This window comes from Macrobrachium rosenbergii, chromosome 3 (genome assembly GCF_040412425.1).
Source record: "Macrobrachium rosenbergii isolate ZJJX-2024 chromosome 3, ASM4041242v1, whole genome shotgun sequence".
NCBI classification, from domain to species: Eukaryota; Metazoa; Arthropoda; class Malacostraca; order Decapoda; family Palaemonidae; genus Macrobrachium; species Macrobrachium rosenbergii.
The window spans coordinates 32,332,018-32,350,115 of record NC_089743.1 but is presented as its reverse complement, the minus strand read 5'-3'; the positions used below and the strand labels follow the sequence as shown (position 1 = coordinate 32,350,115).

Below are 18,098 nucleotides of genomic sequence, written 5' to 3'. Positions count from 1 at the left end.
GTTTCATCTAGTCCTGGGCTACCTGGTCTAAGCTAACATGTAGTCCAATAATGGGATGTTTCGTAAAGTGTTATCACATACCCTAATATAAGGTATTACCTATTCTGGATTATTTAGATCATGCTTAAATGTACAGTTAACTCCCACTATTCGCAGCCTTGCAATTCATGGACTCACTGATGCGCGGGTTTTTCTGTGGAAGTTATCCCCAAATTATTCGCAAAAAATTTGGCAATTCGCACACTTTTTCATCAAGAAATATTCATTAACCCTTTAACGCCGAAGCTCTATTTACAAAAAACGTCTCCCGTATGCCGGCGGCGTTCGGTGAGTTAGCGCCGAGGCGGAAAAAAAGTTTTTTTTCAAAAGATCACAGCACGCTTAGTTTTTAAGGTTAAGAGTTCATTTTTGGCTAATTTTTTTTGTCATTGCCTGAAGTTTAGTATGCAACCATCAGAAATGAAAAAAATATCATTATCATATATAAATATTGGAAGATATGACAGCGAAAAAAAAAAACTTGTATATAATTGTATACAAATCGCGCTGTGAGCAAAACGGTTAAAGCTAATGAGTTAATTTTTTTTAGTTGTATTGTACACTAAATTGCAATGATTTTGGTATATAACAAATTTTAAAACGATCAAAGCAACACAGAGAAAATATTATCACAAAATGATGCATGAATTCGTAACGAGCGGATGTAAAAAAATGTTTTTTTAAAAAATTCACCATAAATCGAAATATTGTGCTAGAGACTTCCCGTTTGTTGAAAAATGAAGCTAATTGATTGAATATTACTAGACTGTAAGTGTTTTAGCTTACAATTGCAGTTTTCGGCCATTTCGGTCGAGTTAAAGTTGTCCGAAAGTCGAATTTTTTCTATTTATCATGATTTATATGGAAATATTTCAAAACCATTAAAGCTAAAACCATGAGTTATTTTTTGTTGTATTGTACATGAAATTGCGCACATTTTCATATATAAAACTTTGTGTAACGACTAATATAAAGCGGTGCAAATATTACGACAACAAGACGAAAGAATTTGAGATGTTCGGCCGAGTTACCGCGCAGACGTAAGGAAAATGTTTTTTTAAAAAATTCACCATAAATCGAAATATTGTGCTAGAGACTTCCAATTTATTGCAAAATGAAGTTAAACGATTGAATATTACTAGAATGTAAGAGTTTTAGATTACAATTGCGTTTTTTACCATTTCGGTCGAGTTAAAGTTGACCGAAGGTTGAAATTTTGGCAGTTATCGTGATTTATGTGAAAATATTTCACAATTGATAAAAGCTACAACAATGAGCTATTTTCTGTTGTATTCTACATGAAATTGCACACATTTTCATATATAAAAGTTTATGTAACGACTAATGTAAAACAATGCAAACATTACGACAACATGACGAAAGAATTCTGAGATGTTGGCCGAAAGTTACCGCACAAGAGACGTAAGGAAAATTTTTTTTTTTTTCAGAAATTCACCATAAATCAAAATATTGTGCTAGAGACTTCCAGTTTGTTGCAAAATGAAGGTACATGATTGAATATTACTAGAATGTAAGAGTTTTAGCTTATAATTGCGTTTTTTACCATTTCGGTCGAGTTAAAGTTGACCAAGGTTGAAATTTTGGCAGTTATCGTGATTTATATGAAAATATTTCAAAACTGATAAAAGCTACAACCATGAGTTATTTTCTGTTGTACTCTACATGAAATTGCACACATTTCCATATATAAAACTTTATGTAACGACTAATATAAAACAGTGCAAACATTACGACAACGTGATTTAAAGAATTTCTGGCGCTGACGTAAGGAAAAAGTTTTTTCAGAAATTCACCATAAATCGAAATATTGTGCTAGAGACTTCCAATTGGTTGCAAAATGAAGGTAAATGATTGAATATTACTAGATCGTAAGAGTTTTAGCTTAAAATTGCGTTTTTTACCATTTCGGTCGAGTCAAAGTTGACCGAAGGTTGAAATTTTGGCAGTTATCGTGGTTTATATGAAAATATTTCCAAACTGATAAAAGCTACAACCATGGGTTGTATTTTGCTGTATTGTACATGAATTTGCGCACATTTTCACATATAAAACTTTATGTAACGGCTAATATAGAACAGTGCAAAAATTACGACAATATGACGAAAGAATTTATGAAATTTTAGGCTGAGTTACGCATCGTGCGTAAGAAAAAAGTTTTTTTCAAAAATTCACCATAAATCGAAATATTATGCTAGAGACTTCCAATTTGTTGCAAAATGAAGGTACATGATTGAATATTACTAGAATGTAAGGGTTTTAGCTTACAATTGCATTTTTCGACCATTTCGGTCGAGTCAAAGTTGACCGAAGGTTGAAATTTTTTGTAGTCGACGTACGGTACGTCCACTCGGCACCCAACAGACAATTTTAGTCGACGTATGATATGTCCAATAGGCGTTTAAGGGTTAATTAGTGTATTCATGACTAAATACATTTTTTTTATACAAAAATTGTTTATTAATTTTCAGATATTAATGTTAAGATTAATAAGATTAAATAATAATAATGTTCAACATTAATAATAATACTGTACCTGTAATAATACAGGCAACAATAAGTACAGTAATATTAGGTTCCAGAACCCCTTGTGTAAGAGAGAGAGAGAGAGAGAGAGAGAGAATGCAGGGTTGCCCTACATTACATATCTCTTGAAACTATTCATGAATTATTACGGAGACAGAGAGAATAACGTGAGAGAGAGAGAAAAGTTATTCTTACATTGGATATCAAAAGATTCGTGATTTATGAAGGAGAGAGAGAGAGAAAGAGAGAGAGATTTTTCTGTATCCTTCGTAGCAGTATTTATATGATCATCAAGTGGGCAACATTTTCTGCTCTTTGCGGTCAATATGTCATTATTTCAAGTTGATTGACAGTTACACCCCCTTCACTCTGAAGCTTCGGAGAAGACTGGGAACCGATATGTATTCTTTTAAAATTTTACATAATTTACCATAGAAATGCATAAGTATGGTAATTGTAGCATGGAAAAGATGAAAAAATTAATAACAAAATAATGTCACTTTTATATATAAAACTACAGTATACAAAACAAATAAACATATACGTTGCTTACAGTATGTATAAAACATCTCTCTCCTGTCAGTAAGAGAGAGAGAGAGAGATAACAAAAATACAACTTATTCATCAAAGCAAATATTAAAGTACCGAGAGAGAGAGAGAGAGAGATGCTTACATCGACAGCTATTTTGGGATTTTAGTATCATACAGTATTTATGTACAAAAATAAAAATACAAATTTTTTATACCAATTTTACACATAAAAGCATGAAAAGTAATAAATTACATAAAAGATTAAACATAGCCACTTCTGCAGGGTTGCTTGAGGATTTTGCAGTACAGTATTACTAAGATTAATAAGATTAATAATAATAATAATAAATAATATTGTACCTATAATAATAGTAATAAGATTAAATAATAACTAGCTTTGGCCGGTAAAAAATTGGTTCTCTCCCCCTCCATAGGTTCAGGATGAACCCCTTTACAAACCCAAGGGATCTCCATATAGCAAACCCTGAATGATGCTCAGAAATGATACACATTAAAATGATATTAAAGTGATTGAAGTTATATAAAATTATATTAAAGTAATGTTGAAATTATATTAAAATGATATTTGGTGTTGAACTAGTAAAATAGGCAGTTATAAGACTTTTAGAGGGTATCTTTGGTGTTTGAACGATTAAAGTTTTTAGCTATTCGTGGGTGTTGTCAGTATCGCCTGCGAATACCAGGGGTTGGCTGTATAGGCTACATAAAAAAATTTGTTTACTAATATGTAGCCCGATAGCAAGGCTACCATTATATCTTGCCTAGAGTCTTTGATATAAGCTACTGCTTAGGCCCATAATAAGATATTTCTTAAAAGGGTCTTACTTACTCTAATTTAGGTTAATATGTAATCCAGGTTATTTAGTTCACTCTTAGGGATATGTAATCCTAGGTTATAGGCTACAAACAACATCCACTATTTATCAAGTCAAAATTATTCTCACTTAATCTGATCTAGGCTACTGCCTAGATTATTATAGACATTGTATAATCTGAAAGGATTTTTTATATTAATGATAAATTGTGGAACATTTCTTTTAGTTAAAACATCTAATTGAAGTGACAAATTTTTATAAAACAATTTGCGCTTCTCACAAGTAACAATCTGTGATTACGACTTAGTGCTGCCTATGTGTTAGCAAGAAGAGCTGGGTTTTTGGCTTTCATACACAAATTTAACTACCAATTACAAAAGTTTAATACTTTAACTGGGACTTGAAACTAAGCACTCAGCTTGCTTCTTTTGGTGTTTCCATAATTGTTGAATTTTGGAGCGCTGATGATAAATGAATCTGTTCCAGATGGACCAATGAAAGGTAATGCCTTACTGGTCTCTTGCCAGTCTGCTTGTCGACAATATGGCGGACTGTGCATGCGCAATAATCGCTTCTTCTTCTAGCAGGTTTGATGAAGGAAATAACCTGGCTACAGCTTCACTGTAAGATAAGGGAAATATTCTTATTTTTGAGTCCATTACATACGCCATCACTTGTTATAGTTTTATCATTATGACACAATACCTGGCCAAGGGAGTGACTAAAAGAGATTTCTTTGATATTAGTTTGGTCACCCTGGAGCTCTGACAGACCCAAGGAAGGTAACTCCTTGAGGACAAAACAAGTGACTATGCTATAAGAAATTTGAAATTGTGCTAGCTGAAATTAGTCCCAGATTAGTGATGGTCGACCTGTACTGTATGTTATTTTCCTTTCAGTTATCCTCTATCCATAGATTCCCCCTTTTTTTAGTACAGATTATTTTATAGCCATAGAACTGAAGATGATGATAGCTGTATGTTGTATTTGCTGTTATATAAAATACACCAACATTAAAGACGCTGCAATTTTTGGGAGCATTTTCTGGAAAACTCAGAAGACCCCTCATTTCCCAAATCTCCATTGTCCTTCCAACTATAGGTTAATTTGAAGTTTTTACCTACTTGTGCAGCATTCAAATAGTACTGTACAGGAAAAGAAACCATGAAAAATATTTTTAAGAATGTTAGGAGGTATTCTTGTAACTAAAGCATTTGTTTGGATTATGGCCTTTGCCTAACTCAGTAATTAGCTTAGCATACCATCTCCTGTCTTATCTTCTTGTGTTAGAGATCATGTCTTATACTGTAATTTCAAGCCTTATTCTTCAAGTATGGCATTCAAGAAATTTATCACAACAATGTAAAAGCACATCATGGATACCTGAACTAACACAAACGTACAATACAAACAGACTTCAACAGTATCATATAAGCATCTGTCTTCCTAATCTGGAATACTGAAATACTTATCTTTCATTCTTTCCCTTTCTCATGTAATTAATTTTGAGCTTATCAAAGATATATTACAATATTCTCAATTATTTTGTGTGCTATATGATAAAACCATTATTACAGCATAAAAAACATAAGTTAGTTAAACCTTTATGATCGTACAAATAAACTCAACCAAACATCTGTTAGCTTAGATTTTTTCTTTTTCTTTCTCTGTATATTACTTATGCCACAATTCTAAAATAATAAAGATATTTTGCAAAGCTTATACGAATAAAGTAAATTGTGGACTACACTAGAACATATGTTTTGTCATACAGATAACACATATCTGATGTTGGTGGAGATTATGTTGGAAGCAGGCTGAGGCAGTTGCAGAAGTAAAAGAAGGAAATTAGTGATAGCTTATGAAAAGTATTGCTCAGTAGACACATCATGTCTTATGCATAATTATTACCTTTTTACAAGTTCGCTGCTTAACCCTTATGTTTATACATTTGCATGAAGCAGGGATATCTAGTGTGCATTATCACTTTAGATAATATTTACTGACATTTGATGATGGTGAACACGACTGATTCAGAATGACTGCAGTTTAAAACTGTTGATGGTAGCTTGTTATTATATAGGTAATGTATGAAAATATCTTGCATTTAGAAATTTACAAGAAGAAAAGATGACTGGTATGCATTGCTAGGCTGTAGTTGCTGACAGCTATTAAGAATGGTAATAAAACATAAATTTTTCCTCCCAAGATGGAGCTTATATTTTGTTTTATTTTCATATTGTACTTAATTTTTAGATTTTCTTTATACTGTATGGGAAATAAAACACTCCAGCTTGCAAAGTGATACATTTCATTGTATGGCTTTTATACCTGTTAAATCTAACTTTGCTGTGAGACCACTGTCATTTGAGTTTATGTCTAAGAGTAGGGTTTGTTAATCATCACCAAATTCAGTTGCTCGCAGGCTGTAGGCTAAACTTGCACATCTGACCTTAACCTTCACCTGATGAGATGCACCACGAATTTCCTTTACCTCAAACAAAAATATACCAGTTGTCTGCTAACAAGTACAATAGGGTTTTTAGGTGTATATATAGGTTTTAGCTCCTCTGTTTGAGTGTTTAGGATAGTTAGCTTGTTTCTGTCATTAGGAGTGTATATAGTATAGAGTTTTTGCTGGAAAGGTAAGACATTCTTTTCTTGTTACTTGTACTGTGAAAACAAGATAAAAATTATTAAAACAAAGACCAAATGAAGAAAATACAGTCCAAAGACTCAAATCCATCTTGATACTTCAGCAGCTGCCTGTCTCACTACCTTTTATGTCTAGAGCTACATTCTCACAAATAGAAAACACAATCTCTGATAGACAATAGTACTGTATTATTCCTCATACCATGAATGCCGCAGTATGACTTGACTGTGAGCAGTACAGGAGGTTGGGGAAACAGTGGACAGAGATGATTAGGTACTCTGGGCAGGTAACCATGCGCTAAATTTAATGTGAAATTTAAGAATTTTTCCCTTTTTTTTAACTTTCATGATTTAATATTTCATATTTTCCAGCAATGTAAAAGTGAAACTCTAAAGTGATTTCACATATATTTGATGTTCAGCCATTTAAACTATTTTTCTAGAACTTAAAAACCATTGTCATTGCTGAACACCCCCTACCCCACCCATCTAATTAGACACAGATGTCCTTGTTCTGGAGCAAGGCCTCATTCTTATGGGAATAAGTGAAAGATGGAGGGATTTTATTCATGCTAAGGTGAGGTCTTTTCTGCGTAGATTGCATTTATGATCGTCACTTTGATCCAAAGTGTAAGACTTATTTCAGGTAAATGTTAAAAAAATAAAATTTATTTTTAAAATTTTCAGTGTTCAGATACTGTATTCTCATATTTAATTTAGTTTCGATCTTGCATGTGTAAGAAGAAAAATGGTATTCCACAGTAGAGTCAAGTGATATGAACCATGAATCAATTCTTAAGAGTAGTTGTGGGTGATGAATAGTTGTGTTTCATGTTAATTCTCCGTGACAAGGAAAAATAAGTTTAGTTACTCCTGAAGCTTTAATTTCATATTTTTTTTTTCCACAGCCACCTTCGAAACATGCTGATACATTTACTATATTGATGCGTGTCCGAGGGGATTGGAGCAGAAGATTTGCAAAACATTTCCCAGATTCAGAATCTAGTTCCCCATTGCAGTGTGGTTGGATGCCAAATGATACCAATTTTCCCTATTGCCCCGTTATGACAAAGTCTAGTCTGAGAAATAAAAAAGTGAACAGTAATGCTAGTCAGTCAGTGCACAGATATCTGGAACACAGTCAGTCTACTCGTGGAGATTATAATTGTAAATTACCCAACATATCTTCAGGTCCACCTACTGATCCTTTGTATCATGTGCTCTCAATTAGAAAATCTAATAGTTACTCATTTAGTCCCAGAGAATGTAGTAATAAAAGCTTGAAATTATTTAATCGTGCAATATTTCATACAAGCAGACATTGTATCCATTCAGAGTTTTTATTTTCCAACATATTGTTACTTCAAGGTAACAGAAACTCATTACCCCACAGCAGTGAGTTGCTCAGCCCTCATCCGAATTATATGCAAGAAAATGCTGAAATCTGTGGCGTACATACATGCTTCAGTAAATCAAAACTTTGTGCTTACTCAAGGGGACCTTGTAGGGGACGTTGTGAAAAAAAAACTAACCATAGAAACATCTTTGTACAAAATAATAATAAACTTGAAAATGGACTTGGAAATGATATTTTGTGCCAGTGTCAAGAAGTATGCATACCGTCACGACCCCATAAGTGCTGTTTGAATAAAATTAATAGCAAAAATTTAAGGGAAGAACAGAGTGATCATGTAATTAACTTCAATTCATCATTTTATCCCAGGTGAGGATGTTTATTCTTGATTATACTACTTTTTATTTTTAGAATAACTTATAAGTAGCATAAGTTTGATGTTAAATACATTTAGTATTATCCTGAGTCTTAAGCCATGGACTGTATTCTTTAGTAGGTGTTAAAAGCAACAGGATTTCATTAGAAGAAAAATTTTTTTATTCCTGTTTCTCAAGTTATTGTGAGATACACTAAAATTCTCCCATCTTTCTCAGTGACACTTAATATGATGACACAGTATATTCACACTTTTACTTTGGTGGTCACAGATAACAGAGCCAACCCAGTTTTTTTAAGAAGAATATTAAAGTTAATAAGGTAAAGGCTCCCAAAGGTATATGATTTGCTCTGTAATGTTCTATTTTTTTTTTATTTCCTTCCTATGGTATGTGTTGAAGGCTCAAGGAGTGGTACTCACTATACTAGTTTCATATATTTTTAATAGTGCCTAGATTTTTTAGTAGTAGAGGAAAATAAAAATATTATTAGTATAGTACAGTATTCATACTGTAGTATTTCAAACCAAAATATTTTGTAAACATAGACCATTTAAGTAGTGCAAATATGTCACCACATGTACAAAACTTCTATTCTAAATTCCTTAATACAGCAGGCATATCAGTGATGTTTCAGTAACAGAATGAAAGATATTATGAAACAATCAGAGGTTAGTGTACCTCCTCCAAAGGGAGGCAGTTTACTCTGTTGTCATTTGATGCTTGGCTCTGGTATGATTTGGTTACGTGTTAGCTGCTCTCTTTTCTTTGTTTCATTTCTTTATTTTTCATTTGGATAAAATTATTTTGATGATTGTAATATATTAGTGAGTGAATGTGTAGCTAACAATTTTTGCAGTGTATCTTCAGGCCATGGATGCATTGCTTTTCTTTTACTCTCCATATGTTTCCCTTGGACCAAGCCTTCAAACTTATTTGTTTTGTTCCAGTTTTTTCATCAATCATTCAACAGCAAACAGTTCTATTCCACTTGGCAACAGTCAGTGCAGTATGAGTTAATGCACAAAAAACATTTTAAAAAATAAATTTTTCCTATCTAATTAACAGATGCTACCATCTTTAAAACAGTTAGTTTTACTTTGAAAGAGCCAAAGCAATACAGCCATACCCTGAACTTATGCGAGGTTAGGTTCCTTTAGTTACACTTTTAAATTGAACGATAAAAAATTCACATTTTTGGGGTTTTCGCAAATAACAGAGATCATGAGAGAGCACTGACCATGTGCTCTGAAAGCAAAGTCCGGTTTCCGGATTCCGTACACAAAAACATTTGTTCCACAGTTTAAACTAAAAATTTTTAACTGGAGCTTAAAAATAAATACTTAACTTTCGAGTTTGGATGTTTCCATGATTGTTGCTGGTGAAAACAGTAAGGAGCACTGAATCATCATGCACATAGCTTGCACTAGCAGAGGGTAATGTAGCTGGTCTTTTGCCTACCCTGGTCGTAAACAAGTTGGCAGACACTCGTGCAATAGTCACTGCTTGCATTTTTTGACATAGGAAAAACTGGGTTCAGCTTCACTGAAGATAAGGGAAAATGCCCTCTTATCTTTGAGTCCATTATACTCTATCACGTGTCATAGTGTTTTCATTACGACACAATATCCGGCTACAAGACCAGGCTAGAAAAATATTTTTTTGATACTAGTCTAATCACCATGGGGGGTAACTCCTTGAGGACCCAACAGCGACTACCAAAAATAGGTTTTCCCTATGTCAAAACCTGTTTATTAACGTGTCAAGCGTCACCGACGGCATATCTCTGTCGGCCGCATCCCATATCACGTTTTGAACAGATAACACATCCTACCTCTTTCAGGATGGTGCACTGCTGAATTCAGTCTGAAATGCTCTTCCCTCTTATGCAAATTGTAGGGACGTCAGTTGGTAAAACAATAAGCTAAATTAGCAGTAAATAGCAACTTTTTTTGTAAGGGAAAGACAGTGTGACAAGAGGACAATGACCTCCACCACCTGCTACACTTCTGGTGTTCATTGATAAACCACTGATTTCTTTTTGTTTGATCCCATTTATCGCCCCATAATGAGTGATCTGAAATGAAAGAAAAATCTTTTGCCTGAAGAGACATTATCACTATTTGTTGCAGAGAATGATGATGACTACAATAAAAGGAAATATTGTAACGGCACCTTTTTCATAATCAGCACAAAAATTATCTCTCACTCTCTCTCTCTGCTGTGGATCCCACAAACTTTTTGTTCAGGATAAGGGAAACCCTGTGGAGTTCCCTTTACTTTTCTTTCACCCAAAGGTGTCAAATTTAGTGTTCGGGATCAGGGAAACCCTGTGGATTTTTTTTAGAAGTTTTTTTCGATGACAAAGTCATGGAGCACATTGTTGCAGTAACAAACAGATTTTCTATCCAGTTTCTATATGAATATATAGAAAGTTCCCCTGCAGTATCAAGTGTACTAAAATGGCAGGGCAAATGAAAATGAAATGAAACAATTCATTAATCTACTGGCTCTGTTTCAAAGAATGGCATTTAGAAAGAATCTTTTTTTTTTCTTTATGTTTCATGCTTATAATCTTTAGAATATAAAAATGCAAAATAAATTCTTTCATCTTTCCTTATTCTACATTATTTATTATCCTAATATCTTTATGCAAAAATCAGTATCAGTGTAAAAAAGAATACTTAAAAAAGCATAAAAATTAGCATAGACCAAATGACCACTCTGAGAGCTAGAAAATGTGGTGATATGAGAGCGGCGACATCTCTCATAAAGGATGCTTAATAGGTTAATATAAACTGTTATATTTTGTTGATTATATGTTATGTAGTTTCCATGACAAAGATAGCCTCTTGGAATAGATTTCTTGAACATGAGGCTGTAGACATTTCTGTCTATAGAACTCCTCTTTATACCCCTCTCTTTTTTCCCTCTAAATTTTCCATTATTCTCTTTACAGTGTTTCTTATTTAAAGATATTTTTTCTTCCCAGTTTATATTTTCCAACATCATAAATTTCTTCAATGACTTTATTCCAGCAGTTTTCAGAGAGGGTTAGAACATGGTTTTCAGTGGCCTTTCTGGTTAATCTGTTTTCTTTGCAATTTATTTTTTTCAACTACAGTAAACCCCCCGTATTCGTGGGGGATGTGTACCACACTCCCCCCGCGAATAGCTAAAACCTGTGAATACTTAGAACCCCTCTAAAAACACTTAGAACTGCCTATTTTGATAGTTCAAACACAAAAAAACTGAAAATGCTTATACAGGTATTATCCTACTTACGATGGGGTTAGGTTCCAAAAAACCCATCGTTTGTTGGAAAAAACATATTTCGAATGTAGCCTAGCCTACACTAGTGTATTCAATACCATGTATACATATATGGTAGCCTAGCCTACACTATAAAGTACAGTAAACTCTATACATACATGGTATAGTAATTATTAATATCAGCTAATTTTGGAGGTTCATGCAGAGTGACCTATAATAATTCAGTACAAAGAGAAATTGAATAACAAACAAGAATTAGCTTAGCCTACACTATACTGTTCTGTATTCTGTATTCACGTAATATTGTATTACTGTATACTGTACAAACATCAACATAACGAGTATGCATCTTTTCCATGGATCTTTTAAAATGCTATTCTTATATTGCTTTTGTATTATAAATTGTGATCATAGCGATCAATGTTTTGGTTTGGAAGTTGATTACGCGATAAGTTTATTTCGCCGTATTTAACTCAGTTCAGAGCGCTTTTCTTGCTTCTAGTTAGCATAAATGAATCTCTAGATACTTTATTTATATGGGGCAAGTTTATTTTTCATTATACGAAGTGTTTTTTAGTCGAAATATAACTTGAATATGTCTCGTGAAATTAATTCAACTGTATTTTTTTCGATATTGGTTAACATTGGCCATTTGGGGGTGTTTGTTTTGTGTGAAAAAAATCAAGATTCCGTTTGCTATTTTCACTTGATTTCATCATAATACGAGCTTTAAGTATTTATCATTTATCGGCGTAAAAATAGCAGTAATGTGTTCTTTCATGCCCAGTAGTTTTGATTAAAATACTTTCTCTCCAATTTTAATTATGGTCAAGTTTCATCAATGTTGCTGATGCACGATAATTTATAGTCATTAGCAGCTTGAACGTTGTTTTCTCAGTTTCAGGTACAACTTGCAGCGTAAATTTAGCAGTATATTTCCTTGCCGATCTTTTCTCAAAAGCGATTAAGGGTATAATGTAAAATATATGTCCTATTCTACTTAACGTCATTTGTAACGTAACTACAGTAATTGTTTATTACCGTACGATAGTTGAAATACAAGCAAAACGGCTGTTGTTATCTGATTCGGTGATGAGCAAAACTACAGTTTCTCGTTCGGTTGTTTATGGCTATACGCATTTATGCAAGAGTATAACGTTACTAACAATACTTTTATTATTCTCTTTTACTTTTTTAACCAGAAGATGGGATAAAAAGATGGAGGAAAAGTTGGTCTATTCTAATTTGGTCTCTCTCACTGCCTGATTGTATGCTGCTGCCTGTGCCTGCGCGAAATTTAAAAATATTCTATAAATACCTGTATTGTCGTGTTGGTATTAATTGCTTACCCCATTGCAAAATCGAATTACCGTAAGGCGAATTATCGTAACTCGAGCACTACCTGAGTATTTTAATAGCTTTATCACAAAAAGTGCATTTAGTCATGAAAATGAGATGAAAATATAGTAATTAATGGGTATTTCTCAGTGAAAATTACCATGAATGGGCGGATTTTTAGCGAATAATACGTATATATGCTCCATAGAGAAATCCGCGATTAGATGAGTCTGCGAATTGTGAGACCGCGAATACGGGGGTTTACTGTATATCATAAATTTCTTCAGTAACTTTATTCCAGCAATTTCTGTAGAGGTTTAGAACATGGTTTTTAGTGGCCTTTCTGGTTAATCTTTTTTCTTCAGAGGTTATGATATATGAAATAGCATTATTTTCTTCTGTTGTATTCCACAGAAACCATATGCCTATTTCTGTCATTAAACTTCAATATGGAGTTCTTGTGGATTGTTCATAAATACCTTTTGTGGCTGTGTATTGCATGTTTTCTAATTACAGTAATTCATACCTTTTCTTTAATATAGCTCCCTGTTTCAGCCTTTGAAAATGTTATTAAAACTACCACATTTTCATGTATTTTTCCCTACTTACAGTTCCATAGTTCCTACTCTCTTTATGTCTATGTATTTAAGTATTTCTTGAGCCATGTAACCTACCCTTTGGTTTCTCTTCTATATCTGTAAAATCCTTTGTATTCTCAACCTCATCTTAGGTCAGTGCAATTTCTTTTGCAAGCTTACACCCACATCCAAAATGTATTTTAGATTAAGCATAGGTTAACTTGAGGCCGTGCCTTTGCAACTGCACTGCTTTTTTTGCACTCTTTATCCTCATTCTGTTGTATAAATATTAAAAATACTGTTAAGAGTTGTATAACACTGATGTAATTACATGTTTCACCGTGTGTTAATATATACTAGGGTAGTGTAGATGGCAAATGCACTCAGCACCGCATTAATTGTGATTTCCTAACAAATAGCAAGAGTTCAAGACTTCTGGTAAGCTTGTTTTATGCCCCTGAATACTGTTTCTTTGATTGATTACTGTACTATCTTTTTGTTGCAATTCAGGATTTCACACAAAAAGCTGTAGAAGAAACTGTAGACTTATTTATTACAAAACTCAATGACAGTGGGAAGAAAGTTATACAAGAAAACAATATACAAACTGAAAAAGCTGCCTGTAGACCTATTGTGGGCCAGGAGGAAGGCTTTTGAAAATAAGATTGAGGGGAGAAGATATGTTGTTATTGTTGGACATGATTAATTTCCCCAAAATTAGTAAAATCAATCATAAATGCTATTTCCTGGACACCAGGGCCATGATGGTGAAATTGATTGTCCATTTTTCATAGGATCCAGTTGTCATTATGGCACATGCTTATGCAGTTGAGGTGGTTTCAGTGGCTCTGAAAAGGCAGCCTTAAAGGAAGAAGTATTATAGCAGCACAGGTGATCATACTAAGCAATTTTCATGAATATGCTCTTTATTCTCTGCATGAGATAGTCGGGGTTGCGTACTTCAGTCATGGCTTTTGCTGGCGTGAGTATTCTTAGGGACCCAATAAACTCTCAAAGCAGATATGTCAGTCATTAGTACAACTGAAGTGAAACAGTAAATTGGGAGGAGACAAATAATATGTAGAACTGGACTGGGAGTTCAAAATAAAATACTTCATTCATGCACAGAATCATTTTTGCTAGTCAGATAATTAACAGTCATATCCAGGTTGCTAAGGACTAACACTTAGTGCTAAGGTAAGAGTCAGCTGGATATCTCATCATTCTAAGAGCAAGTTCAGATTCAGCAGGATAAACTTTGTGGGCTTGGATAAGAGATAACCAAAGGTCGACGCCAGACATAGCGACTGTAAAAGCAGATGGAAACTTGGTAAGATTATCATACCTTGGTCCATTAGAAACCAGGATGCAAAACTGACCAGGGGATATCTTAAAACTTGAAAGATTATCAAGTGTTATCTGTCCCCACAGAAAGTGTTCAAGAGCAGTAACATTACTTCTCATTATTTTTTCATTTTCTTTCAACAGGCTGTGTGTTGATGGTCCATATAATTCTCCAAGTGAGGAGATGCTCCACTATCCAATTATAATAGGGGCTGCGGGTGGAATTGGTATAACACCATTGGCAGCTACTCTTTCACATAAACTGTAAGTAAAATGGAATGGTTTTGTGGAAATTGTAAGGAAGCATTTTTTGAGTGTTTAAATTGCCCCAGTTTATTCATTGCTGGTTGAAAGTAGTCATGTATTTGTAATGGAACTGTAGAAGAATTATATCAGTTTTCAACCTTTCTATTTTATGTTTGAAGTTTTTGGTGAATGATAATTTTTGTCGTTTACTTAAAAGCATGTCCCTTTTTTAATTTTGTTGAATCACTGTTGCATCCATTGTTCTTTTGAGTGCAATGATGCAGAACATTAATATTAAGTAAGTTGTCCATGATTAAATAACAGCTGATTTTTATTACCATTCTGTGATACATAGTACAGAAAGTTTTGTAGAACTTTCCATCACAAGCCATTGTTTTTTCATCCAACTAGCTAATAGTATGGCCTATTCATTATTTTTTTCTCACACTTCTTACTTCACTAAATATACCCCAGAGTATCATCTTAATTGTGTGTTTCATATTATTAGGATAAGTTCTAGAGATACGGTTATCATGGAGCAAATATTTATCAGAAGGGCTTTAACACAATACCAGTGAAGAGTAGACACTTCTGGTAATATAATGGTTCCATCCATGATCTCTTAACTCTGGTAGGCCTGCCCCTTTTTTTTATTTATAAAATTTTGGGTGTGCCTTTCATCTCTGTAGAACATCACCTGACTTCCTTCATTCCCACTCTTATTCTTTCTATACCCAGCTTTTTAGCAATGCTTCCCTTGATCCTTTTCAAATATCTCTTAATAAGCTCTACTAATGTGTTCACTTCAGAGGTAGAGCCTGTGCTATTGTAGCATCAGCGCACATATCTAGATACATAGATTTCAAATCTGTGTACTATGCCATGTGGAAAAAAATTTTTTACTGTGTATTGTTTTCTCTGCTTTGCAATTGTGTGCATAACTCCACCAACCTTAGTTTTTTTCTTTAAGTATCTTACCTTACTGTCTTATCATCCACATATTGAGGTTTATGCTACTGAGAGGACTTTTATGTACCCACTCTGAGCACCTCTGCTCTCCACACTGATGTGGGAGATAATGTGGTACTTCCCTTTTCTTTATTAATTATCCAATACCTTATATGTCCAGATTGGTGTGACTATGAATCCAATAATCTTGATCTTTACTACAAGCCCTTCTGAATATTTTTATAAAATCTCATTCCTTCATGGAACTTCATATCATTGCCATATTTTATCATTTCTTACTTAAGTCTTCACCTTTCTTCCACCAGTGCCCTCCTAACAACACCTCTCTAGACTTGGTCCTTTGAAAGTACCTGTATAGAGGGATGAATAAATTTGTTTTTATTTAGCATTTCCCAACGTTTTGTGAGAGAGAGAGAGAGAGAGAGAGAGAGAGTGTGTAATTGTCGTGAGTGAGTGCTTCGGTTGTTGGAAGAGGGATGAGGTCGTTAGTTTGTTTGCGGCGCTGTCTGTCTGTCTGTGGAATATGTGAAGGATTTTTCAGTTTTCTGGGAGTCTTTAGGCAGAGCTAGTGCCGGTCAGTGGTTCTTGTGTGGGACAGTTTTTGTCGATGCTTTTCTGGGAGTTGTTGGTTTTCTTGTTGTGTGCTGTTTATTTGTGTGTGTGTTCTGTTTCTTTTTTGTATTTCCTTGTTGTGTTTGTGGTTGTTTGCGTGTTGTGGTTGTTGCGGCGACCTTTATCCATCTCCAGCAACCGAAGATCAGGGTGAGTGTTGTTTGTTGTTTTGTTTGTGGGTTGAATTCCGCCACATAATATTTGATCAACGTGGGGCTGTTGTAAAATAGCCGTTAAGATTGTCTGTGGTGGGTCGAGTGAGAGTAAAAGGTCAGGATGAGTGAGATAGAGAAATTGAGAGAGGAACTTTAGGGAACTCCAGGGCAGGCTGGAGGAGGAGAATGGAAAGCTGAGGAGTGAGAATGAGGAGTTGAGGAGTCAGTTGGAGGAGATGGGAGGAATGCTAAGAAGTGCAAAGAAGAAATGAAAGGGGAGATGAAAGAGTCAGAAGAGAGAATGGAAGAGAGAATGGAAGAGAGGATGGATAAAAAGTTGGAGGGAATGATGAGAAGTGTGGAAGAAATGGTGAAAGGTATGTTCAAGGGTGTTTTGGGAGAAGGGGCTGTTGGAGGCAGGTTCTCTGGAACGTGTGAAGGGGCAAGAGAGAAAGAAAAGGAGGAAGAAGTGAATGGAAGCGTGAGTGATGAAAGTGATATGGGAATAGGAAGTAAGAAACGAGGGAATGAGAGGCAGGGTAAGGAAAAAGGGAATGAAAAGCAAGGGAAGGAACAGAGGGAAAGTAAGGATAAGTCAGGGGAAGAAAAAAGGAAGAAGGAAAGGAAAGGAAACTGGTAAGAAGGGTAAGGAAGTGGGGAAGGCAGGAAAGAAGGGAGAGGGTGAAGGCAGTAGTGATAGTGAGGTGGATGGAGGTGAGTGGATAAAAGTGGATAAAAAGAGGGGAAGAAGAGTGTAATGAGTAAGATGAATGTAAGTGCAGAAGTGGACTCTTTGTTCGGAAGGAAGAGGGTATGAAAGGACAGAGCGAAAGTAGAAAGTGAGAGTGAAAGTGAGAAAGAGTGAGAAAGGCTATGTATGTGAGGGAGGTACCCGGTGTGAAAAGTATAATGAGTATGGAAGTAGGGATGTGCATGATTTCTTTAGGGAGTATGAAAGGTTTTGTCAGGATAAGTATGGGGAAAGTAAGAGAGTGTGGGCACGAGAATTAGGAGAGTATTTGACTGGGTTTTTACTTGATATGTATAGGGTGATTATGAGTGTGGGGATGTTGAGTATGACAAGGTGAAAGCTAGATTAGTTGAGCAAGTTGAGGCGTATGAAAGCGAGTGTTAAGTATAAGAGGAAGAATGAATTTGATGAGGCAAGAATGAAAGCTGGGGAAACCTTGTCACTGTATGCTTGTAGGCTGAGACGTTGGCAAGGAAGAAGTTTGGGGATGATGGGATAG

The 18,098-nt window shown here is 34.7% G+C and overlaps 1 protein-coding gene across 5 annotated transcripts in view; it reads left to right on the top strand.

Moving 5' to 3' along the window:
* LOC136854026 (NADPH oxidase 4-like) overlaps positions 1-18,098 on the top strand; it is a 132,292-nt gene that overhangs the window by 97,848 nt on the left and 16,346 nt on the right. For all 5 annotated transcript variants that reach the window (XM_067130026.1, XM_067130068.1, XM_067130056.1 and 2 more), the window contains 2 exons: positions 7,514-8,328; positions 15,011-15,130. In XM_067130026.1, the coding sequence (XP_066986127.1) occupies positions 7,514-8,328; positions 15,011-15,130 (935 nt within the window). The remainder of the gene's footprint in view (positions 1-7,513; positions 8,329-15,010; positions 15,131-18,098) is intronic.